This window comes from Cheilinus undulatus, linkage group 24 (assembly GCF_018320785.1).
Source record: "Cheilinus undulatus linkage group 24, ASM1832078v1, whole genome shotgun sequence".
In the NCBI taxonomy this organism is placed as follows: Eukaryota; Metazoa; Chordata; class Actinopteri; order Labriformes; family Labridae; genus Cheilinus; species Cheilinus undulatus.
In genome coordinates, this window is record NC_054888.1 from 1,199,133 (window position 1) to 1,225,330 (window position 26,198).

Below are 26,198 nucleotides of genomic sequence, written 5' to 3' on the forward strand. Positions count from 1 at the left end.
GAATCCTCTCCTGGACATGTACCGCTCTGAATATGCATAAAGTGAGAGCAGGAAAGTTTCCACAACCTGTGGATCCACCGGCGAGACGCAGCGGGAAACGTACCAGAGCGGCCAAACTTTAGTAAGTGCTTCAACGGGAACGACCTTGTAGGCTCTACCCTCAAATGTAGAGTCTGAGAACCAGAGAGGGCTTAGGATGGACCAAAAATGTGCCGTTTTGGTAGGAATAGATCTCGGTTAAGTGCCGTTACATCACAAGACGCTCCGCCACCGTGGATTTCATCAACAATACTCAGGGACATTCGCCTCACCTGGAAAGATTTATCAGGACTAACACTGATAATGATTATTAATCATTCAAGAGAACGATGACAGCTGCTTCAGGCCGATAAACGTCTGACCCTAAACTATCAGTGATGACATGGAAAGAAACCTCCATCCATGTGAGGTGATGACACTCCAGCAAGCAGCCAAAGAGCATGCTGGGTAGTCACATCCACCGAACGTGTCACAGGAGTTGAGTACCGTTATTAAAGGAGAAGAAACGGCTCTGAATTAAAGATCCACAGACTAACTGTACCGTTTAAAGGGCTTAGAATCGTACGTCAGAATCAGCCGAGGAGAACCACTGGTTGTAGAAACTTCAGACAGCTGACAGTGCATAGTTGTGGATCATTGCAATGAGAAACCTTTAAAAAACAAATCAGACGTGATGGACGCTCGGCCCACAGAGAAACACGGAAGAGCCGAACTGGACTGTCGAACGGAGCGTTTGTGGTTCGCTAAAAGTGACGAGTTAACTCTCGATTTGCCTGATTGTGTGAGTGAAAGTTTCTGATACTGTAAATGTCTTCAAGGCAAAAAAATATATCCAAGACAACGGGAGTGCTCCAACGTGGCAGAGAGACGCCTGGAGTGCAGCAGCGAAGCAAACGGAGAGCAGAGAGAAGTTTAGTGATGAGCAGCTAGAATCATCCAGAAGGTTCGAAACACAACAGCATCATACAGCCAGACCTCTGACCAATCAGCTGTGAGCTTCTCTGAACAGAGAGATCCAAACTTCAACAGCAGGTGAGAACACAAAGGGACAGAGATAAAGAAGGAAACAGCGGCCCTGAAGATGAGATCTGCTCTGCTCTCTAGTGAGATGATCCTTTAAATATTCAGTTAGACGCCTGGAAGGCTGCAGAAGCAACCGCTTTCATGAGAACATTCTGGATTATTGTTTGGTCCATGCCTTCACTCAGAGAAAACATTTAAGAGCTGGATGAGGAGATATAGGGGGCACAGTTTGGCACTGAAAGTAAACTTGAATAATCAGAGATGATGAGGCTTACATTCAGAGCTCAGAGGAGGAAATTATGCACCGTTTGTTTCAGCATTATGACAGGCCAGTTAAGTCAGTGTCCTGCTTATTTAACTGAAATTAACTCCTTCACCGTCAAACTAAAGCACCAGTACCAGTGATGTACCGACTAACAGAGCCTACAGACTCCAGAGGGTCCATCTGTGATCACTCAGTACGTTTACATGCACAGTCATCAGTTAGGACGGCTGTCTTTGTCCCAGTGCAGGGTGATGATATTTTAGCTGCTTTAAGCTGACTATGCAGTTGTTGCACAGTGAAAACATGAAAATTTGCACATCTAGCACATAGCCGATGCTCTACTTCTGATGCAAATATCCATCAATCTTCATCCGCCTATCCAGAGCCGGGTCATGGGGGTAAGAGGCTGAGAAAGTCCACCCAGACGCCCCTTTACCCAGCAGCACTTTCCACATCTGCAGGCATTCCCAGACCAGCCAGGATACGACTCCCTCCAGTGCATTCTGGGTCTTCCCCGAAGTCTCCTCCCAGCCGGACGTGCCCAGAGTACCTCCACAGGGAGGCGACGAGGAGGCATCCGGATCAGAAGCCCGAACTACCTCAACTGGCCCACGTGGATATGAAGGAGCAGCGGCTCTACTCCTAGCTCCCTCCAGACGTCTGAACTCCTCAACCTATCGCTAAGGCTGAGCCCAGACTAATTTTGGCCGATTGTATCCGTGATCTCATTCTATCGGTCGTTACCCAGAGTTCATGACCTTAGGTGAGGGTTGGGAGGTAGATTGAGAGCTCTGACTCTCAGCTCCCTCTTCACCAGTACTACTGATGCTGCACCAATCCCCCTGTCACACTCCCTTCTACCCTCACTCGTGAACAAGACCCCAAGATACTTGAACTCCTTCACCTGGGGCAAAGACTCACTCCCCACCCGGAGGGAGCAATCCACCATTTTCCAGCAGAGAACCATGGCCTCAGACTTGGAGGTGCTGACTCTCATCTCAGCCACAAACTGTCCCAGAGCCTGCTGGAGGTCCCAGCCGAGGAAGCCAGCAGAACCACATCATCTGCAAAGAGCAGGGATGGAATTCTGAGGTCCCCAAGCCGGAAACCCTCCTCCCCTGTCCATGAAAATCACAAACAGAATCAGAGACAAGGGGCAGCCCTGGCGGAGGCCAACACACACTGGAAACGTCCCCGACTTTGTGCTGAGGATGCGGACACAGCTCTCACTTTGGTCATACAGGGAGCTGGTGGCCCACCTCAGTGGCCCCGGGACCCCATATTCCCGCAGTACCCCCAACATGACGTCACAAGGGACACGATCGTAGGCCTTCTTCAAGTCTACAAAACACCTCTAGACTGAATGCGCAGGCTCCCTCAAGAAGTCCTGCAAGGGTAGAGAGCTGGGCCACAGTCCCAGAATCTGTGATGTTCCTCCTGAATCCGAGGTTTGACAATCAGTGACGCAAATATGATGCATCCCATCCTTCGAGGTTACAGCCTGGTGTGGAGCATGCTCAGAACTCCTAGGTCTTGGACTGTGGTCCATGCATGCAAGAGTTGACCCCTCTCCAACCACATCATCCGGATGTTTTCTTCTAAAAACTAACCTGGTATGATTTCTGTCGGGCTAACATGCTAGCACACACCTTTGAAGTGAACTTTTAATCATTCAGATACAAAGTTTGTACTTGTTCTAGTTGCATGTAAATGAACTGAGTGCATTTAGTCAGGACACGTGTGCAGCCTCAGGTAGCCGGTACTTCAGCAGCTAGGTTTACCATGAAACCAACAGGACCAGTCTGAGGATAATCTGGTTACCAGCAGACAAACAAACCCTGCAGTCTGAGATGAAGATCAGGATGCTGAAAAGGCAGAGACGGACGTTTCAGCTGAACGGAGATCAGCTCAGTTTGGGCTAACGGTCAAAGGCAGTTCAGCTGGAAGGCAAACAATGCAGCAAAAAAAACAACAGACATCCATGAGCTCAGACGCACTCCAACACTGCGATCAAAGAAAAAAGGCACATGGCGAAAGCGATGATGTGAGGAAGAGGAGGAAGAGGAGGAAAGGTAGCTAAAGAAAGGACAGGGACAGACGGGAGAGTGGAGACTGTTTCAGGGTTTTCTTTTCCGTCTTTAGCAGCGGGCTCAGGTCATCACTGTCACTGTCGCTCTGGGTTTTGGCAGGAGACTACATTCTGGGGTCGGGTCAGCAAGATGAGGGGGCGGGGCCACTCTAGAGTCAGGCGTCACTTCCTGAAGGTCCACAACACCGACACGATCCCACTCCGAAACGATTGAAACCGTACAAACATCAAAAAAGAGACGTTTTCAAGGAGTGATTTAGGAGGGGGAGCTCCATCCTCCATGTTTGACAAATTAAGGTGCAACGCGCGGAGAAAAATAAAATCATGTCCTCTATGGCAGTCTCTTAAAAACAGAGCTGGAAGGAGCAGGAACGCCCCCACTCTCCCAACAACAACCCCTAACTTCTAGCCAAATCCTCCCAGTCCAATATGGTTCCAGCGCCGAGATGGAGAGGCGGGCTCAGAGGCAGGGACGCCCCGTCAGGTAAGGCCATATCTGGCTGTACGGCAGGCAGGCAGGCAGAGGGGAGGGGAGAGGGGGCGGGGTTAATGTACAAAGATGTGCCTCAGTAGCTCGTCAGCAGACGGACGCTGCTTGGTCTCTACGAAGATCCGTTTGAGGAAATCCCTGCAGTGGTCCGACACGTGGGCGGGCAGCACGGGGTTCGTGGGCTGGGTGGCGATCTTAAAGATGGCCGCCATGGCCTCGAACTCCGCCCAGGGGGGACGCTGAGTCAGCATCTCCACAACGGTGCAGCCAACACTCCTGAAAGAGAAACCATAATCAGGATGGAAAAGCTTCTTTTCAGAAATTTAAAGGGACATTTCTGTGTTTTTAGGGCTGGGTTGTATGAGGTACTCCAGAGACGTCAGTGAGCGCTGCACCTTTAAACAGGAGAGCTAGGCTACACAGCGTAGCAGACAGGTGCAGCCGCTCCCCGTCATTTAGCAAGTTTAGGTAGAGGTAGGACAACAAGCTGAATGCTTTTTACCCAGAATGCCCCTGTGTTTGGAACCATGCCAGTTTCAGCTGCGTGCTCTTCCACCTCAGAGCGTCTGATCAGCTGTTTGGGTCTGCAGGAAGACATGACTAAACTAAAACAGCGCTAAAATGAAGTTTAGACCCCAGTAATGATGGCACGGTATACGCCCAGCTTTAGGGCACATAGCTGGGTATTAAAAAAAATTAAAAAAACACACAAGAAAATGATTAACACAATCCCAGAGTTAAAAACTCTGACACGGTTTTGCAGAAAATCAAACGTACTGGAACCTGACGATTGCTAACAGAAGTCATAAAAACCGATTTCAGGTCTGATCGATTTGGTGAGAGGAATTCCCTCCATTATTTCTACACATATTCATTTATTTTTTATTTCCCAGCCCTAGCTCTTCTACTAACACGGCGGTCATAAACCTATCCAAGTCCAGGACTCACCAGATGTCGGCCTTTCTGCCGTAGCCCTCTCCGCTGATCACTTCAGGGCTCATCCAGTACGGGGTGCCGGTCACAGACATGATCCCTGTTCCTGACAGGCAGATGGTCTGCAGCCGCCGACTGGCCCCGAAGTCTCCGAGCTTCACGTTTCCCACCGAGTCACGGAGAATGTTGGCCCCTGAGCAAGAGGAGAAGGTCAACGAGCTGTTAACTGTAGAGCGGTGATACTCAACCTGTGGCTCTTTTATGTCTTCATTTCAGATATTATTCCACCACAAAACCTTACAAAAGGGAAACTATTTTGCACTTTTTCACAGTTTTTTGCCACTTTTATCCAATTTTTCACCCATTTAAGCTACTTGTTGCCATTAAATACTACTTTTTTGCCAATTTCTCCCCATTTTTGCCCAATTAAACTACCTTTTGCCATTAAATACTACTTTTTCCCTACCTTTTTTGCATATTTTTGCCCATTTAAGCTACCTTTTGCAATCACATACCACTTTTTTTCCTACTTTTTTGCCCTTTCTTTACCATTTTTTTCAGTTTTTTTGCTACCTTTATCCCATTTAAGCTACCTTTTGCCATTACATTCTACTTTTTTCATACTTTCTGCCCATTTTTGACACCTTTATGCCACTTTTTTGCCCTTTTTTGCCACTTCTATCCCATTTTTCACCCATTTAAGCTACCTGTTGCCATTAAATACCACTTTTTTCAAACTTTTTTGCCCATTTTTGCCACTTTTATCCCATTTTCTGCCCATTTAAGCTACTTTTTGTTGTGTAATACCACTTGTTCACTACTTTTCGCCTATTTTTGACACTTTTTTTGCAACTTTTCACCCTTTTTTTACCACTTCATCACATTTTTGCCCACTTCACAGTATTTCTCCCCATATTCACCCATATCAGCTATGTTTTGCCATTAAATACCACTTTATTCCTACTTTTTTGACCGTTTTTCCACTCGACTGCTTTTTGCCCACTTTAGTCACTTTTAACTCAGTTTTTTGCTGCTTTTGGACCATTTTTTTTGTTCCCTGTAACTCCTTTTTTTGTCACTTCTCACTCATTTCTGCTACTTTCTGACCCTTTTCTTCTCCATTTTCACCCATTTTTGTTGCTTTTTGACCATTTTTACCACCTTTAACTATTGTTATTGCTACTTCAAGCTGTTTTTTGCCTCTTTAACCACTGAGATTGAGGCTCTTGTAAAGGTATTTTCTAACAGTGTGGCTCTCTGGTTGAGTAACACTGCTGTAGATGCTGATTGTCTGAATTAATTTTATTAATTGCTTTGTTTTTCACTCTCTGTCTGCAGAAACAGGCCAGAATCAGTGACCAAAATCACCTTTGATGTCTCTGTGGACAATCATGTTGCTGTGCAGGTAAGAAACCCCCTCCAGGATCTGCCGGGTGTAGCGGCGCGTCACGTTTTCCGTCAGAGCCCCGTACGACTTCAGCTGGTCCTTGATGGAACCCTTAAAAACCACATTAGAATATCTATTACAATCAAACTACTTCTAATACCTTTAATTCCCTCCTAAAAGTGCCATCTCATGCCCCAGGTTTGACCCTAACGTTGTTGTGCAGACGGCATGAGCACTCACCCCGGGCATGTACTCCATGAAGATGGAGAGCGTTCGCTCCATGGTGTCCCGCAGACAGCCGTAGTACTGAACGATCCTCTCATTGCACAAATTCTTCAGGAGCTGGATCTCACACTCTAGCGCGCTCACCTCCTAAATAAGAGGAAAAGAGAACAAGCTTTGATTAGTTCCTGCTCTTCTCTTACTCTATCTTTGAGTAAACCATAATAACACTCTCACCTTGCTGGTCTCCGGACTATCTGGATCAAACTGGACCTGTTTGACCGCCAGTTCCCGCCCGGTATCAGCATCATAACAGAGAAAAACTCGTCCAAAAGCCCCCTGACCCAGGAGCTTACCGAGCCGCCAGTTAGTCGGGGCGCGCGGAGCTGAAACACATCGTTTGAATCAAACATCTGCAGGATAAACCCCTGACATGCTGTCTCAGGTAAAACCACAGGTGAACTCACAGCGGCTGGGCGGGCTGATGTCCATCACAGACAGGGTAGGAGGAGCAGCAGAGCTAGGGTTGGGTTCGATGTCGCTTCCCCTGCGTGGCCTCCTGGCGGGCCCCGGGGCCTCCTCCAGGTCAGGAGTGAAGACGCTGCTGCCGCTGCTGGTGCTGGGCGACTGCTCAGTGGGGCTGAAGTTCACCGGCGAGCGGAAGCCGTGGACTTGTGTTCGTCTGGCCCGAGGGAAGGTCTTCCTCCCTGCCGAGCAGAAGGAAGAAAGAAGAACGCAAACTCAGACAGATGTCACTCATTCAGCGTTTCTGCTGAGGGTTTTTAGAAGACGTTCCCACCGTCGCTGTAATCATGAAGGCCAAAAGGAATGCCGTATCGTCGAGGATAGGTTCCTCCTTTTCCTGACTTCTCAAACACGGGGATATCATACTCTAGAGGAAGAAAACAGAACACCCGGAACGATTAGAAGAGACGCAACAGTAATGGCTTCCAGCAGCTGCAGGAGCGTCATGTTAACCTGTGGCTGAATCTCCAAACAGAGACGTTACCTGGAAAGTCCTGGTGGTTGTCTGGGTAACTCTGCGCTCGAGGCATCCTGGACTTTGGGTAGTCGCTGCGCAGAAGCAAGAAAAAACAAGTGAAATCACACTGAGCCAATAAAAACATCTTAACAGGCCAAGTTCCATGTTACCATAGGAGCCCTTCTCTGATATCACCTTCACTATTCTTGCATCCATTGAACTTGTGAGTTTTTGGAGAGTTGCATGAGATGGAGCATTGTCATGCATGAAGATCATTTTGCTACAGAAGGCATGGTTCTTCTTTTTGTACCATGGGACTGTCAGCGTTAACGTGTTAATTATAAACCTTACATTCATCACAGTTAACCTATTTTCCCACCTTTTGCCAGTTTTCACCCACTTATGTCATGTTTGGCCACTTTTTTGCCCAAATTCCCTCATTTTTTCATTATAAACCCTTAACTGCATCACAGTTAACCCATTTTGTCACCTGTCCCCCACTTTTAATAATTTTTGGGTTTTTTGCCAGATTTTATTCATCATTTCTGACCCCTTTTGCCAACTTTTTTTTTTACACTTTTAACCAATTTTTGCCACCTTTTTCTCAATTTCCGCCCATTTTTGAATCTGTTTGGCTACTTCTTGCCCAAATTTGCCACTGTTTTTTTACACATCACTTCAACACCTTTTGCCACTTTTCGCCTGTGTTTTCAAATTAATAATTTTTAACCTATTTTTGCCACTTGTTACCCATGTTTGGCCAATTTTAGCCTAATTTTGGCAACATTAAATTAATAAAAAAATGTAACCCATTTTTACCACTTTTGCCTTATTTTGCTACATTAAAATTTTAAAAAGTCACAGTTCTTCTTTTTGTACCATGGAAGAAAGTGGTCAGTCAGAAACGCTATATACTTTGCCGAGGTCATTTTCACAACTTCAGGGACCCTAAAGGGGCCTATCAGCTCTCTCCCCATGATTAAGGCCCAGAACATGACTCCGCCCCCTCCTTGCTGACATCACAGCCTTGTTGGGACATGGTGGCCATCCACCAACCATCCACTACTCCTCCATCTGGACCATCCAGGGTTGCACGGCACTCATCAGTCAACAAGACTGTTTGAAAATGAGTCTTCATGTATTTCTGGGCCCACTGCAACCGTTTCTGCTTGTCCTACACCTTGAGGTTGGTGGGACTCCAGAGGCACCAGCAGCTTCAAATATCTGTTTGCTGCTTTGTAATGGTATTTTAGCATCTGCTCTCTTAATCTGATGAATTAGTCTGGCAGGAACCTTCCTCATTATGCCTTTATCTGCAGGAACCCGTCTGTGCTCTGAATCAGACACTAATGTCTTCACAGTACGATGATCACGCTGAAGTTTTCCTGAAATATCTCATGTTTTCATTCTTTGTCCAAGGCATTGCTCTATTTGAGGCTTTTCAGCAGCAGAGATCCTTTTCTCTCCCATACTGCTGAAACCTGTGGCCTGCTTAATAATGTGGAACATCAAATACAACGATGCAACAAACTAGTCCTCGACTCGGACCAGACCAGCCGAACTGGAGGCGTGGAAACCCCCTTAGGGTCAAGTGCTGTTGGATGCAGGCCTATGAAGCTCAATACTGTAGTCCTTACCTGTCCAGTGGGCTGTCTAAAGACGGACAACTTCCAGACGCAGAGTTTTCTGGACTGCTCATGGACAGCGGGTCCAGCATCTGAAGGAAAGACAGAAAACACATCATCACTGCAAACACAAGCCTCCACAGCGTGCCCTGCTGTATGGAGTCAACAGGGCACAAGAGGGGATTTATAGATTCATACAATCTATAAAACTGTTCTTGATTTATTATAATGACATTTAGAAACTAAAGCTCTGCTTCAGCAAAGCAGTAGCACAAGCCGGTCCCACGTGGACGTACCTGGTCCATGCTCTCAGGAATGAACTCTCCCTCGCTGTTGATGCTGGTGAAGGAGCCGTTCCTCGCCACTTGCTGGAGCGCGTCAGGAATGTATCCTGGAGGAGGAGAACTGCGGTCCGTGGAATGAGAGCCTGAGAATGGATGCAGATTATTGCCTGGTTAATAGACTAGTTTAAGAGTCCTTAGGATCATCTGAGTACATTTTTCTCTGTTTTTTTAACTCATTTAAACATTAATATTAAACATCTCAGCAGACATCAGTCACCTATCAAAGCCAGCATACTCTTCTTGTCAGCCACCCTGAACCCAGTGTTGTCCAGATCCTCATGGGACGGCAGGAGGTCCATGTTGGAGGACGAGTTCTGCAGAAACACATCCAAGAACAGCCTTAGGTGAACATTTAAAGGTCAAAGGGAAATCTAAAAGACTGAGTTAGGGGATGTTTACCACAGGAAGAAGAAAAGCAGCAGTCATGATGCTGTTATCAGTATAGAACTAGAACACCCAGACATGGTCTGAAAGCTGCTGACCTGAGATGAGGTCTGGAGCACCAGAAGGATCTTCAGACTCTTCATGTGGACGCTGCGATCCAGCAGCTCCACGGCCTTGTCCAGGTCATCCTGAGTGGTCAGAGGAATCACCAACTGCCAGAAAGAAAAACAAATTAGGTTTATTTCAATATCAGAGGAACAGAATGTGCTGGCAGCGAGGTTCTCTGGTCTTGTACCTCATTGTTGGTGTAGTGAAGGTCCATCATCTGACCAAAAGCCACCTTAGCTTTAGCCCTCAGGTCGTCCAGCTTGACAGGTCGAGGGAACTGCAAAATCCTGGAGAGGAAGAGCATCCAGAGGTCAACATCTAAAGGTCAGAGCTCCAGAGGTCAACAACTAAAGGTCAGAGCTCCAGAGGTCAACATCTAAAGGTCAGAGCTCCAGAGGTCAACAACTAAAGGTCAGAGCTAACAGCATTAGAGTGATAAATGCTGTTAAAACCTCACCTCTTCTCCCCTTTGAACTCGAACTTCACCCTCACATCGTTCTGTTGGACAGAGGGAACATTAGATTAGTGTTACTCAAAGAGCCAAATTATGAAAAATACCTTTACAAGAGCCTCAGTCTAAGAGGGGAAAGTGGCAAAAACAACTTCAAGTAGCAATAACAATGAGTTAAAGGTGGCAAAAATGGTCAAAAAGAAACAAAAATGGGTGAAAATGGGGAGGAAAAGGGTCAGAAAGTAGCAAAAATGGGTGAAAAGTGACAAAAAATGAGTTACAGGTAGAAACAAATGGTCCAAAAGTGGCAAAAACATGGCAAAAAATGAGTGAAAAGTGACTAAAATGGGCAAAAAGCAGTCAAGAGTGGCAAAACTGGGCAAAACAACAGGAAACAAGTGGTATTTAATGGAGAAAGATAGCTTAAATGGGCAAAAATGGGATAAAAGTGGTAAAAAGAAGTGGCTAATATGGGCAAAAAAAATGGAAAAAGTGGTATTTAACGACAAAAGGTAAATTAAATGGGTGAAAATGGGGAGGAAAAACTGTGAAAAGGGCAAATATGAGATAAAATTGGTAAAAAAGGGTAAAAGTAATAAAAAAGTGTCAAAAATGGGCAAAAAAGAAGGAAAAAAGTGTTTTTTAATGGCAAAAGGTAGCTTAAATGGATGAAACGTGGTGAAAAGAGCAAAAAAGTTTCTGTTTTTAAGGTTTTCTGGGGGAATAATATTAAAAATGAAGACATAAAGAGCCACAGGTTGAGTTTGGCTGGATTAGAGGAATAACGGCGTTAGACAACAAAAGACGAGACTCAGTGCAGAGGAACTGTTTCAGTGACAGGTGGTGGTGAACTTCAGAAACAATTACTACTATTTATTTTCTCACATTTTTAAAATGGTCACTTTTATTTGCAAGCATTGTAAGACCGGGGCTAAGAGCAAAAGCTCCTGTGTTCACAGTGCTACAGGATCTGTGACAGATGTCCGTTCTGCTTGATTTAGAGCAGTCTAAAGCATAAAGCAGGTTTTTAGAGCTCTGAGTTGGGTCAAACAGTAACTCTTACACGCTCCACCACCAGGGCGCTCTCAGAGCAACACTGGATGACGAATGATGATGATCAGAAAGATGATAAGGAACATTAACTCTGAATGGACCATAGTCAGGACAAACCGTCAGGGCAGAGAACCACCTCTCATTCCTCTCAGTGGCTCCTCATGTTCTAGAAGAACACAATGACTGCTTCAACAGAGAGCTTACCTGGTTCTTGGGGGAGGAGGCTTTGGGTTTGCCCAGGTCTGACAGGACCATAGCAGGACGGCTAGAGCGGTGCAGTTCGGCCAAGTCCTGCATGATTGAGTTCAGCGCCTCCTGCTCATCTAAACAACAAAAACATCAGGTTCAATGTTGATATACGGTCTGACAGAAGAGGAAGCCGTGAGACTACGTTAAAAACACACACATACCCATCATCATGGCACAGCGATTGACCCAGGAGGCCAGGAAAGAGGACTCTCCCATCAAAGGGACTCCTTTCTCCTGCAACAGCATAAGGACAACATAAATGCTGGCATGCATACGATCAGGACCCAGGCTAGAGCCTGGAGATACTGGCTGAGATCAGCTGATCAGTAACAGTGACTGGTTTCTGCTCAGAGCAAACAGGAGTGACACTAATGATGCACGGTTAGGTAATAATGTGGGACTGGGATTATACTGGGATCTGTGACTGCTATCATGAGTCTACTCGCTTAGTCATCAATAAAGATACTTTTAAAGTTCTCAACTCAAAACAGAAATGTCACGTAGCATAAAACACAACACCTGACGCTGTTACAGGAAAGAAAATCGATTTTCCTGTGATGACAATAAAGACTGTAAGGCCTTTCTCAGACATTTGTGTAAACCGTCTTTATGCCAGAATAACTGCAGCCTTACGTTATAATCTAACACTGGGCCTATAACGGTAAATTAAGAGATGCACAGATACCAATGCCTACGTTCTTGTAGATGATGTTCACCGACATAATGAGGATGACAGAAGTAGAGAAGAAAAAGACGCACTGATGAATCATCAAGAGGAGGACTAAGAAAACCTGAGGAAAATAAAATTATCTTTTGAAAATTGAAATATGTGGTATAGGTCAAGGATGAATGACATTATCGGCACTGGCAGATATTTGCTTAAAAGGCAAATATCACATTAGCAGATATGAACACGTCTGCTGAGATTACATCTGATAATCTGACTGTGGATTAGGGCTGAACAATCTGCAAAAATAATCTAAGAGCATTTTCTTTTCCCTTATATTGCAGTTTATTATGCAACTATTCTTAGGTCAATCTAAAACATTTTAAACAAATTCAGGCAAGAAATCATTCCATAAATTAGACCATGTGTGTCGAAAACAATGAAATTATTTAGTAACATGAATCTGATTATGAGGGTGCAACAGGGTTTAAGCTATAAAGGAGGAGGCTGGGGTGGAGGAGGGGAAGCTTTAGTCTATAAAGGAGGAGGCTGGGGTGGAGGAGGGGAAGCTTTAGTCTATAAAGGAGGAGGCTGGGGTGGAGGAAGGGAAGCTTTAGTCTATAAAGGAGGAGGCTGGGGTGGAGGAGGGGAAGCTTTAGTCTATAAAGGAGGAGGCTGGGGTGGAGGAGGGGAAGCTTTAGTTTATAAAGGAGGAGGCTGGGGTGGAGGAGGGGAAGCTTTAGTTTATAAAGGAGGAGGCTGGGGTGGAGGAGGGGAAGCTTTAGTGTATAAAGGAGGAGGCTGGGGTGGAGGAGGGGAAGCTTTAGTCTATAAAGGAGGAGGCTGGGGTGGAGGAAGGGAAGCTTTAGTCTATAAAGGAGGAGGCTGGGGTGGAGGAGGGGAAGCTTTAGTCTATAAAGGAGGAGGCTGGGGTGGAGGAAGGGAAGCTTTAGTCTATAAAGGAGGAGGCTGGGGTGGAGGAGGGGAAGCTTTAGTCTATAAAGAAGGAGTCTTTTTACTGAGCATAAGGACTGACAACAAGTTAGTTTTCTAAAATGCTTCAATGCAGCGTTGTCTGATATCACCTGTAAATATAAATTACCCAGCCCTATTAAAATCAACTCCATCTTACCCAGCCCTATCATAATAAACTCCATCTTACCAAGCCCTATTATAGTAAACTCCATCTCACCCAGCCCTATTAAAATCAACTCCATCTTACCCAGCCCTATCATAATCAAATCCATCTTACCAAGCCCTATTATAGTAAACTCCATCTTACCCAGCCCTATCATAATAAACTCCATCTTACCAAGCCCTATTAAATTCAACTCCATCTCACCCAGCCCTATCAAAATCAACTCCATCTTACCCAGCCCTATTATAATAACTCCCTCTTTCCCAGCCCTATCACAATAACGCCATTTTACCCAGCCCTATCATAATACCTCCGTCTTGCCCAGCCCTATCATAATAGCGCCGTCTTACCGAGCCCTCTCATAATAACGCCGTCTTACCCAGCCTTATCATAATTACTCCGTCTTGGCCAGCCCTATCATAATACCTCCGTCTTACCCAGCCCTATCATAATAAGGCCTTCTTGCCCAGCCCTATCATAATTACTCTGTCTTGCCAAGCCCTGTCATAATAACTCCGTCTTGTCCAGCCCTATCATATTAGCGCCTTCTTGCCCAGCCCTATCATAATATCTCCATCTTACCCAGCCCTATCATAATACCGCCGTCTTACCCAGCCCTATCATAATTACTCCGTCTTGCCCAGCCCTGTCATAATAACGCCGTCTTGCCCAGCCCTATCATAATATCTCCGTCTTTCCCAGCCCTATCATAATACCGCCGTCTTACCCAGCCCTATCATTATTACTCCGTCTTGCCCAGCCCTATCATAATTACTCCGTCTTGCCCAGCCCTATCATAAAACCGCCGTCTTGCCCAGCCCTATCATAATACCGCCATCTTGCCCAGCCCTATCATAATATCTCTGTCTTTCCGAGCCCTATCATAATACCGCCGTCTTGCCCAGCCCTCTCATAATAACGTCGTCTTACCCAGCCCTATCATAATACCCCCGTCTTGCCCAGCCCTATCATAATACCTCCGTCTTGCCCAGCCCTCTCATAATAACGTCGTCTTACCCAGCCCTATCATAATACCTCCGTCTTGCCCAGCCCTATCATAATAACTCCGTCTTGCCCAGCCCTATCATAATAACGTCATCTTGCCCAGCCCTATCATAATACGTCCGTCTTGCCCAGCCCTATCATAATAACATTGTCTTACCCAGCCCTATCATAATATCTCCATCTTTCCCAGCCCTATCATAATAACTCCGTCTTGCCCAGCCCTATCATAATAACGTCATCTTGCCCAGCCCTATCATAATACCCCCGTCTTGCCCAGCCCTATTATAATACCCCCGTCTTGCCCAGCCTTATCATAATAACGCCGTCTTGCCCAGCCCTCTCATAATACCTCCGTCTTGCCCAGCCCTCTCATAATAACGTCGTCTTGCCCAGCCCTCTCATAATACCCCCGTCTTGCCCAGCCCTATCATAATGCCGCCGTCTTGCCCAGCCCTATCATAATACCGCCGTCTTGCCCAGCCCTCTCATAATAACGTCGTCTTACCCAGCCCTATCATAATACCTCCGTCTTGCCCAGCCTTATCATAATAACTCCGTCTTGCCCAGCCCTATCATAATAACGTCATCTTGCCCAGCCCTCTCATAATACCTCCGTCTTGCCCAGCCCTATCATAATACCCCCGTCTTGCCCAGCCCTCTCATAATAACGTCGTCTTACCCAGCCCTATCATAACACCTCCGTCTTGCCCAGCCCTATCATAATACCTCCGTCTTGCCCAGCCCTATCATAATTACTCCGTCTTGCCCAGCCCTATCATAAAACCGCCGTCTTGCCCAGCCCTATCATAATGCCGCCGTCTTGCCCAGCCCTCTCATAATAACGTCGTCTTACCCAGCCCTATCATAATAACTCCATTTGCCCAGCCCTCTCATAATACCCCCGTCTTGCCCAGCCCTATCATAATACCCCCGTCTTGCCCAGCCCTATCATAATAATGCCATTTTACCCAGCCCTATCATAATAACGCCATTTTACCCAGCCCTATCATAATACCCCCGTCTTGCCCAGCCCTATCATAATAACTCCATTTGCCCAGCCCTATCATAATAACGCCGTCTTGCCCAGCCCTATCATAATACCCCCGTCTTGCCCAGCCCTACCATAATAACGCCATTTTACCCAGCCCTATCATAATAGCGCCATTTTACCCAGCCCTATCATAATAACGCCATTTTACCCAGCCCTATCATAATACCTCCGTCTTGCCCAGCCCTATCATAATACCTCCGTCTTGCCCAGCCCTATCATAATACCCCCGTCTTGCCCAGCCCTATCATAATAACGCCGTCTTGCCCAGCCCTATCATAATACCTCCGTCTTGCCCAGCCCTATCATAATACCCCCGTCTTGCCCAGCCCTATCATAATAACGCCGTCTTGCCCAGCCCTATCATAATAGCGCCATTTTACCCAGCCCTATCATAATAACGCCATTTTACCCAGCCCTATCATAATAAACCCTCTGCATGCTCTCTCCTGTCTGCCAGCTTTTATTGTCCATCCGGTCCTGTTTCTACCACAGACATGGACTTTGCTACTCTCTGATACCCCGGGTAAGGATCTATAAGCCAAGATGGCCTCTGCTGATTAGAGCTGATCGATTATTGATGATGTGAGAGTCTGATCATCACCTGATCAGTCTGACAGCTCCGTCCAGCAGTGACAGCAGGCTCACACATGTCCTGTAGATGTGGTAAGCTCCTAATAAAGAGGCTAGCATGCTCACTGTCTCTGCCCTCTCTCCTCAGAGTTGATAAACACTGACTCTGTGGCGGCCCGCTTTAATACATGATTAGCCTTCAATTAACGGGCTAGCGGTAGCTCAGTAGCGCAGGCTTACAACTGTTGCTAATCAGTGTAGCATGAGCAGAGAGGGGCTACATGAATGAGTCTACAGCCTGAGGCAATCACAGGCTCGGTTTAATGCCCGTATCTGACTGATAAGGTGAGCTACGTGCTAACTGATAGTTCCGTCTACAGCTAGCTGTCAGGCCAGGGAAGTTGTCAGCTAAGCTAATGCTAACCTAACTAGCCTCACAGCTAATCAGAGCTCTCCAGCACACCCAGCACGGCCGTCAAAGCAGCTCCGACTGGAAATGTTCTCACCAGTCCGGTCACCGGTCACTATCTCACCTGGTAGGTGAGCGAATCCGTGGTCTAGTCCTCCTTCACAGGGCCGGTGACAGGAGCCCCGGGCCCTGCGGAGGAAGCAGGAGGAAGCAGAAGTTTGGTGTTCAGCTCCCAACTTCACTCGAGTCCTGCTGGGCCACGACGACGAGGCCCGATGACTGTCCGCTCGGCCCGCTGGATCTTTGTTCCGGTGTGAGGCCGACAGAGTAACGGGCTTCCCAGCGACGGGTCTCGGCGTCAGTGCGGCGATTAAGGAACGGTTAATCCAGATCTTTGTTTTTGTTGTTCTCTACAGACTGGCTGACGGTGGCTTCGCTCGCTGTCCCCCTCCTGCTGTAAGCTAACGAGAAACACAACGACGGCTACCGGAAGTGGACACATTCCGCTGACAAAATAAAAGCTCAACGTTCCTCGTCGCCCTTATCGCGCGTTTCTTTGCTTTAGGTTGGCGGACATCAACCGGAAATGGAACCTTATCATTCTGGTAAACTTGACAGGTGTCTTCCCCGAAACCTCGTTGGAAAGGTCCAACAAAAACACAACCTGTGATGTCAGGGAAATGTATAAAAGTGCCCCTCTCAGATTTATACACTTTATTGGTTTTAAAAGGCCTTACTGCGACGGAGTGTTAGGGCCACACGAAGAGAAAAAGATAAAAGAATTAAACATTTTTATATATATTGCGGGAATAAAGTCGTAATGATACGAAAGTACTCGTAATATTACGAGAAAAAAAGTTGTAATATCATGAGAAAAAAAGGCGTAATATTACGAGTTTTTTTCTCGGAATATTACGACTTTATTCTCGTAATGTCAAAAAACAACACTTTTTTCCTCTCCGTGTGGCCCTAATACTCCGTCGTACCTTGCCATTAGAGCAAACTAGAAATTAGGCTTTCATCATAGCAACCTTTGACCCTGATACTGACTCGTTTGAACGCAACCTTAATTATTAACCTTAATTATCAAAGAGTATTGAAACACATTTTCTTAAATAAAAAAGCATTTATAATGTGGTGGACAGAATCAAAGCATTGGAGATCACTGAAATTAAAACAATACACAAAAAGAGCTTAAATAAAATATATAAACAGTCATTCCAGGAGGGTTTTGATTCATGATTACACCGAAATATCTACATAGATGGTGATTGTAAATAAAAAAATAAATTTTTCATATTCTTAAAAATATTCCAGGACGTGTTTATCTCTGTTAGGACAGCTGAGCTGAACACAAAAATACTAGCTATCTAAAGCTTTACGCTAGAAATGTTTTATTTTGAAAGGCGGGGCCAATGACGTCACTGCCGGTAGATGGCGATTTCTCATAACACCAAGCCTCGACTGGAAGCTAACGCTCGCTGCATCTACTGCCAGTTGGTTTTAAACGGCGCTCTCAGAGGAAAACCATGTCAGATACGGTGAGACGCCGGTGTAACTAGTCTCTAAGGCTGAAACTGTGCAGCCAATCAGAGCAGAGACAGCCTGGGGGGTTGTTGTTGCTACCTCGGAGCTGCTTATTAAAGATGCTAACTGTTAGCTCCTGTAGCTGCAGGCCCAGAGGCTCACTTCTTATTTAGCTGCTTAGCTTCGTAGCTAACAGTTCTCTGAGTTTATTTGAACAGAGCAGCAGAGAAAACCCGGTGGTGTGGCTAATCTGGGGCCGAAGCGGGCATGCTGTGTCCGGTGTTTGCTCGAGCAGCTAAACTGAGGCCTGTTTATTATTGTCTGTGGCGGTGATGCTTTCTCTTTCTGTTCTGTTCATTTAAGGAGACGAAACCATCCAGCCAGGACGGAGGGGACAAGAAGGACGGAGAGTACATCAAGTTAAAAGTGATCGGCCAGGTACGTCTGAGAGTATGGGCCGGAAATGTTAACCATAGGAGTCTGCAGGTTAGAGGAAGGTAGGGGTCTGTCAGGGACAGGTAAAACTGACATTAACAGTCATACTGTCAGTCATGGTGTTCATTCATGGACTGGCCTTTAAGGACCAACATTCATGCTTCAGTGCTGCAGCTGCACAGTCTCTCTGTCTGTGTTTCTTTAGAGAATCAAATCAAAACAAAGTCTGATGAAGACCAGGGGGGCAGAAACCACACATGCACTTCAGCTTTTCTCTTTCAACCGAGGATATTATCAGCACGACGGTATCATCAGATAGAAGTTGACCCTTAGATCAGGGGGTCAAACTCAGTCACAGCAGGGGCCCAAATCTGAATTTAAGTCTAACCTGGGGGCCTCACAGAGTCCAACCATAACCTGTTACCCTCATTTTCAGAGGTAATGCACTAGGGGGAGAAATACTGATGATAAATGAGTTTGAGATGTAAAATAAAGTCCAAATGCTGACTTTGGCATTTTGAGATGTTCAACGTCTGATGTGGCTGCTCTGTCCTCACCGTCCCACAGGACAGCAGTGAAATCCACTTTAAGGTGAAAATGACGACACATCTGAAGAAACTGAAGGAGTCTTACAGTCAGAGACAGGTAAAGATCTACCAACGATCTGCTTTTGTTGCGATGTCTCGTTAGCTGATTGCACAAGAAGACATGGCTGTGATTGGCTGCTGTGTTTCTCTAACAGGGCGTCCCAGCCAGCACGCTAAGGTTCCTGTTTGAGGGTCAGAGAATCTCAGACAACCAAACTCCAAAAGAGGTAAACTTGTCCCTGGCCCTTGGCTTCCCTGCGTTAGAGCACTGATGCGTCATTAAGATGCGAACTGTACTTTTACTTCCTGTTGGAAACATTTCAGAATGTACTTTAGACTCAGTAAGAGAAGTCCTTTATTATGGACTCATGATAAGACCTGGTCCACGGGGCCCAGACTAAACTTTAGACCAGTGATACTCATCCTGTGGCTCTGTTAGTCTTCATTTAAAGATTATTCCCCAGAAAACCTTTAAAAATGAAGCTTTAAAGATTTAAAGATTTTTGCCACTTTTCATCCATTTAAGCTACCTTTTGCCCTATAATACCACTTTTTTCCTCCTTTTTTGCCCATTTTCACCCACTTTTATTCCATCTTTGTCCATTTAAGCAAACTTTTACCATTAAATACCACTTTCCCCTATTTTATTCCCTGTTTTGCCACTTTTATTAAATTTTTGCCCTTTTTTCAGTTTTTTTTCCTCCCCATTTTCATCCACTTAATTTACCTTTTGTTATTAAATACCACTTTTTCCTAGTTTTTGCCCATTTTAGCCTCTCCTTTTTGCCACTTTAATCCCATTTTTGTCCTTTTTCACAATTTTTTTCCACCAATTTTCACCCTTTTAAGCTACCTTTTGCCATTGAATATCACTTGTTTCCTATTTTCGTTGCCCATTTTCACCACTCCTGACTGCTTTTTGTCCATTCTAGTCATTTTTCACTCATGTTTTTGCCTAGTTTGGACATTTTTTTGCTCCCCATAACTCCTTTTTTTGTCACTTCTCACCCATTTTTGCTACTTTCTGACCCTTTTCCTCCCCATTTTGGCCCATTTTTGCCACCTTTAACTTACTGTTATTGCTACTTCAGGCAGTTTTTGCCACTTGTATCCCTTCTTTTGTCCATTTAAGCTACCTTTTACCATTAAATGCCACTTTTTCTTTATTTTTTTCCAGTTTTTACCACTTTTATTCCATTTTCGACCCTTTACACAATTGCCCCCCCACACCCACCCATTTAAGCTACTTTTTGCCATTAAATACCACTTGTTTCCTTTTTTCTTTTGCTCATCTTAGCCACTCTTGACTGCTTTTTGCCCATTTTAGTCACTTTTTTCTCGTCTTTTTTGCCACGTGTTTGTCACTTTTGGACCATATTTTCTACCTGTAACTCATTTGTTGTCACTTCTCACCCATTTTTGCCGTGTGTTGACCATTTTTGCCACCTTTAACTTACTGTTATTGCTACTTTTAGCAGTTTTTGCCACTTGTAACCTCTTAGATTGCGGCTCTTGTAAAGGTATTTTCCAACAGGTTGGCTCTTTGGTTGAGTATCACTGGGTTAGAGGATGACATGAACCATGTTTTTAGAGAATGAGGGAATGCTGTGTCTCTGTCACTAAACCGTGCCTCACTGTTGTCTGTCTGTCAGCTGGGGATGGAGGACGAGGACGTCATCGAGGTTTATCAAGAACAGACTGGCGGACTTTGGAACGATTAAACCTCCCACATTTCTAAATCTCTTTTCTTATTTTATATTTTATTTTGTATGTATGTACGTATTTTTTGTTCCGTTTCAAACCATCTGGATCAAAACTGACTCTATCAGGGCTTCCATGGGAGAGGGCAGGTGGGTGAACAGAGTGAAGGGTGATGAAGGCAACAGCTGGTTTCTGTAGTGCAGGGATGCTGGTGGTGTTCACCACAGCAACAGCTTTTAAACATGAATTCACACCCACGTTCACATGCAAGTTTATGTTGATTATGTTTGCCTCTCATGTTGTCGTTTGGCGTTTCAGCTTAAGGTAGAACAATTTCCATTAAAGGAATAGTCCACTCAAAATTTAAGACTTGTCGACTCATCTAGGAGCTGTCAGGGATGTTTTCCTGATGTGAGTCAGATTTCTGCAAAGAAATTAAGTCATGTAAACGTCTGTGTTTGGCCATTTAAAGAGCCGTGGATTCTGCAGCTACACACAACCTCACCATCGATCAGGGTACCAGAGTAGAATTTATTCTGAAAGGGCATTTGACCGTATGGAAACCAAGATAACGGCCAGCTGCACTTGTTTTATGTTTCTGGACAGAAACCAAAAAAAACAACAGTGGCCGCCATTTTTCCTTTTCTGGTTTTTGAAATAAAACGAAGAAACACGTTTTTAAGAAAAAGGTTAATTTTGTTTTATGTCTTTTCCTTTTGTTGTTTCACAATAGAGCCGTAAAAAAGCCACAGGTGACAGTCACATGACCCAGAATTCAAGTAAACTTTTCAAAATAAAAACCTGAGTAAGAGAATGGGTGGATGGATGGATGATGGATGAGTGGATGCATTGATGGATGAAGGATGGATGGATGGATAGAGGATGAATGGATGGATGGTTGGATGGATGGATGGAGGATGGATGGATGGATGATGGAGGATGGATGGATGGATAGATGATGGATGGATGGATGGATGGATGAAGCATGGATGGAGGGTGGATGGATGGATGGAGGATGGATGGATGGATGAAGCATGGATGGAGGGTGGATGGATGGAGGATGGATGGATGACTGAAGGATGGATGGATGAAGGATGGATGGATGGATGATGGATGGATGGATGGATGGATGGATGGATGGAGGAAGCATGGATGGAGGGTGGATGGATGGATGGAGGATGGATGGATGGATGAAGCATGGATGGATGGATGGATGGATGGAGGATGGATGGATGGATGATGGAGGATGGATGGATGACTGAAGGATGGATGGATGGATGATGGATGGATGAATGAAGGATGGATGATGGATGGATGGAGGATGGATGGATAGATGGAGGGTGGATGGATGGAGGATGGATGGATGGATGAATGAAGGATGGATGATGGATGGATGGAGGATGGCTGGATGGATGAAGCATGGATGGATGAAGCATGGATGGAGGGATGGATGGAGGATGGATGGATGGATGGAGGATGGATGGATGGATGAAGGTTGGATGGATGGATGGAGGATGGATGGAGGATGGATGGAGGATGGATGGATGGATGGAGGATGGATGGATGGATGATGGAGGATGGATGGATGGATGGAGGATGGAGGATGGATGAAGGATGGATGAAGGATGGATGGATGGATGAAGGATGGATGGATGGATGATGGAGGATGGATGAAGGATGGATGAAGGATGGATGGATGAAGGATGGATGGATGGATGGATGAAGGATGGGTGGATGGATGAAGGATGGATGGATGGATGGATGGATGAAGGATGGATGGATGAAGGATGGATGGATGGATGGATGGATGGATGGATGGATGGAGGATGGATGGATGGATGAATGAAGGATGGATGATGGATGGATGGAGGATGGCTGGATGGATGAAGCATGGATGGATGAAGCATGGATGGAGGGATGGATGGAGGATGGATGGATGGATGGAGGATGGATGGATGGATGAAGCATGGATGGATGGATGGATGGATGGATGGAGGATGGATGGAGGATGGATGGAGGGTGGATGGATGGATGGAGGATGGATGAAGGATGGATGGATGGAGGGTGGATGGATGGATGGAGGATGGAGGATGGATGAAGGATGGATGGATGGATGAAGGATGGATGGATGGATGATGGAGGATGGATGAAGGATGGATGGATGAAGGATGGATGGATGGATGGATGAAGGATGGGTGGATGGATGAAGGATGGATGGATGGATGGATGGATGAAGGATGGATGGATGAAGGATGGATGGATGGATGGATGGATGGATGGATGGATGGATGGAGGATGGATGGATGGATGATGGAGTATGGATGGATGGATGGATGAAGGATGGATGGATTGATAGCATATAGATAATTTTACAGGAGTTCTGGTTAAATGCTGATTAGAACAGTTATAGAAACATGTATAATGTTCCGTAGATCATGCTTTTATTATTTTGACTTTATTTTGCATGTTTTTGTTTTAGCTGATAGAACTTTTCCCTGTCTAAAGTTTCAGAGGATGGATTCATTGGTTTAATGAAGAGGTACAGAGCTTAACAAACGTATTAGACCACCTGTCATATCTGTCTCAGAGACCATCCAGCATCATGAAGTGCTTTAATGTGGACTCTTTCATTTTCAGTCAGCTCTCCACGTTTTACCATTTTGAACAGGAATGAGGAATTTCAAACTGAATTCACCCAAATGTGAGCCGGCTCACTGGCTTCTCTGAGAAGTCAGAAATGAATCAAGCATAACATTCAACTACTAAAACTCATTTTTCTGTTCAGGAATGACAGTAAACTATAATCTGACACATTAATCAGAAATATTCATGTGCTTTACTATTTTTCAGTTTTTTTGTAAATCAGTAAATTGTAAAATTCATGGATAACAATAATAATTCTATTTCAGCATTAAAAATATCATTTGGGTTAAAGAGCTTCTACATGTTGGTGTATTAACCATTGCAGAAACATCAAAATGATGTTGGTAATTAGCAATGCTGTTAATTTAGGGCAGCTGTGGCAGAAACCTGACTGTGGTTAGGGTTAGGGTGGTCTAATATATTTGTTCAGCTCTGTACATTAAATATTTACAGAACTAAATATCATTTAAATCCACAGTAACAGAGCAGTTTAAGGTGAAGTCCAGCCATGAATGACCAGCAGATGGCGCCATGCGTCTCTGTCAGGGTTACCATGCTGCTGTAGTCCAGGACAGTTGTGATGGGGATATTCAGACTTTTACAGTTTAGACTAAAATGTATCAAATGTATTCTCTTACTCAGGCTTTTACTTTGAAAAGTTTAATTCTGGGTCACGTGACCGTCCCCTTTCCCTTCTTTACTGCTCTATTGTCAGACAACAAAAAGAGAAGACATTTAACAAAATTCAACTGTTTTCTCAGAGTTTGTTTCAGTTATAAAAACAAGAAAGGAAAAATGGCGGCCATCGTTGTTATTTTTTTGTTTGTGTCCAGAAATGAAAAATGAGGTCAGCTGGTCATTTCCTTGGTTTCCATATGGTCAAACGCCCTTTCAGAATAAAATCCACTCTGGTACCCTGACCATGACCTCAGTGTTTGGAGAGGATGAGGCAGGTAATCCCAACATTTCTGGAAGCTCCGTCTCTTCAGAGTAGCCTGTAGTGGTCATCTTTGAAGGATAGTAAACTAGTTTAACTGTTGATCATGAATCAGTGGGGACAGCTGCTCATTCCTGCATCTCCTCTTTGATTTCAGGGCATTTACTCTCTGCATCCTAACATTCTTTTCTGTGAATGTGCATGAACAGCCTCTGTGCTTCACATCTGAACAACCACGCCCTCACTAGACAGTAAAGTTGGGATAAAAAGTTGACCTGATACGGAAATCTTTGCGATTCCAACCCCATTTTCCCCGTGCTTTCCTGGTCTGTGTTGTGTTCAGTATTAGTGTGTTTGCCCCGTGTTCCTCCTCTGTGTCTTTTATTGATGTCTGAGGGAGTCTTTCTGTAGTGATATATAGATATATAGCCCTTATGCTTGCTGGCGGTCACTGTTGGAGCTGGGTGGTCCTCTCGTACTTGTTTTACTAACTTTTCTGTTTTTGGAACGAACTCTTCGTCTGCGTGCTGAAAGAAGTTCCTCTAAAGGTTAAGATCAGCAACAGCCCCAAACTCTGCCATCTTTGTGAGAGAAACGTTTGCATGATCAGATGCTGAACTCCTGCGGGAGGAAATAACCAGCCACGTCTGCAGGCAGCGGTTGTTCCTCCTTAGAAACGTCAGGTGAACCACGCCTCTGGGAGTCTCCGTGAAGACGCTCACAGCTGAGGGATCCTAGGAGAACCAGCAGATCCGGGCTCTTCCCAGAGGTGTGCACATAAATATTCCTGTTGCCCATAAAGATGAAACCTAATCTGAATTAGACTTTCCCAACCTGACTGTTCTCTTTCCAGAATGCATCAGGTAACGGCTCAGGTGGACTGGGCGGGGCCTGAGCCGCCGCACTGATCTCAGTGAGTGGGAGGGACTGTTCATATCAGAGGAACATTGATGCAGATGGTTTGAAATTCTGGAGATGAGCCTTTTGCTTTTTTGAATAAAATATTTAAGAAAACAAAAGCAGTGGTTGTTTTCTTACTGGATCTGTAGGAGGAGGTGAAACGTTAACGTCTACATGTAAACTACATGTTTAAAGTCTACATGTTAACGACATGTTTAAAGTCTACATGTTAACTACGGTTTAAAGTCTACATGTTTACAGAGTTAACTACATGTTTAAAGTCTACATGTTAACTACATGTTTAAAGTCTACATGTTAACTACATGTTTAAAGTCTACATGTTTACAGAGTTAACTACATGTTTAAAGTCTACATGTTAACTACATGTTTAAAGTCTACATGTTAACTACATGTTTAAAGTCTACATGTTAACAACAGTTTAAAGTCTACATGTTTATTACATGTTTAAAGTCTACATGTTAACTACAGGTTAAAGTCTACATGTTAACAACAGTTTAAAGTCTACATGTTTATTACATGTTTAAAGTCTACATGTTAACTACAGTTTAAAGTCTACATGTTAACAACAGTTTAAAGTCTACATGTTAACTACAGTTTAAAGTCTACATGTTAACTACATGTTTAAAGTCTACATGTTAACAACAGTTTAAAGTCTACATGTTAACTACATGTTTAAAGTCTACATGTTAATTACATGTTTAAAATCTACATGTTAACAACAGTTTAAAGTCTACATGTTTATTACATGTTTAAAGTCTACATGTTAATTACATGTTTAAAGTCTACATGTTAACTACATGTTTAAAGTCTACATGTTAACTACATGTTTAAAGTCTACATGTTAATTACATGTTTAAAGTCTACATGTTAACTACATGTTTAAAGTCTACATGTTAACTACATGTTTAAAGTCTACATGTTAACTACATGTTTAAAGTCTACATGTAAACTACATGTTTAAAG

The 26,198-nt window shown here is 44.7% G+C and overlaps 2 protein-coding genes across 2 annotated transcripts; one reads left to right on the forward strand and one right to left on the reverse strand.

Annotated features, from left to right (window-relative positions):
* Positions 1-2,197: 2,197 nt before the first annotated feature.
* On the reverse strand, positions 2,198-17,013 carry map3k2 (mitogen-activated protein kinase kinase kinase 2). The gene is made up of 17 exons (XM_041781786.1): positions 16,609-17,013; positions 11,806-11,878; positions 11,600-11,718; positions 10,349-10,389; positions 10,079-10,178; positions 9,882-9,995; positions 9,617-9,713; positions 9,352-9,482; positions 9,068-9,147; positions 7,458-7,522; positions 7,248-7,340; positions 6,916-7,155; positions 6,686-6,834; positions 6,467-6,598; positions 6,208-6,337; positions 4,855-5,032; positions 2,198-4,182 (listed from the first exon to the last, which is right to left on the reverse strand). Exons 2-17 carry the CDS (start codon positions 11,858-11,860, stop codon positions 3,963-3,965), a joined length of 1,944 nt encoding a protein of 647 aa, XP_041637720.1. The 5' UTR covers positions 11,861-11,878; positions 16,609-17,013; the 3' UTR covers positions 2,198-3,962.
* An 887-nt stretch (positions 17,014-17,900) lies between these two features.
* sumo1 (small ubiquitin like modifier 1) lies at positions 17,901-21,611 on the forward strand. The gene is made up of 5 exons (XM_041782003.1): positions 17,901-18,025; positions 18,375-18,449; positions 19,014-19,091; positions 19,189-19,260; positions 20,686-21,611. The coding sequence occupies exons 1-5, from the start codon at positions 18,014-18,016 to the stop codon at positions 20,752-20,754; spliced, it is 306 nt and encodes a 101-aa protein (XP_041637937.1). The 5' UTR covers positions 17,901-18,013; the 3' UTR covers positions 20,755-21,611.
* Positions 21,612-26,198: the final 4,587 nt, after the last annotated feature.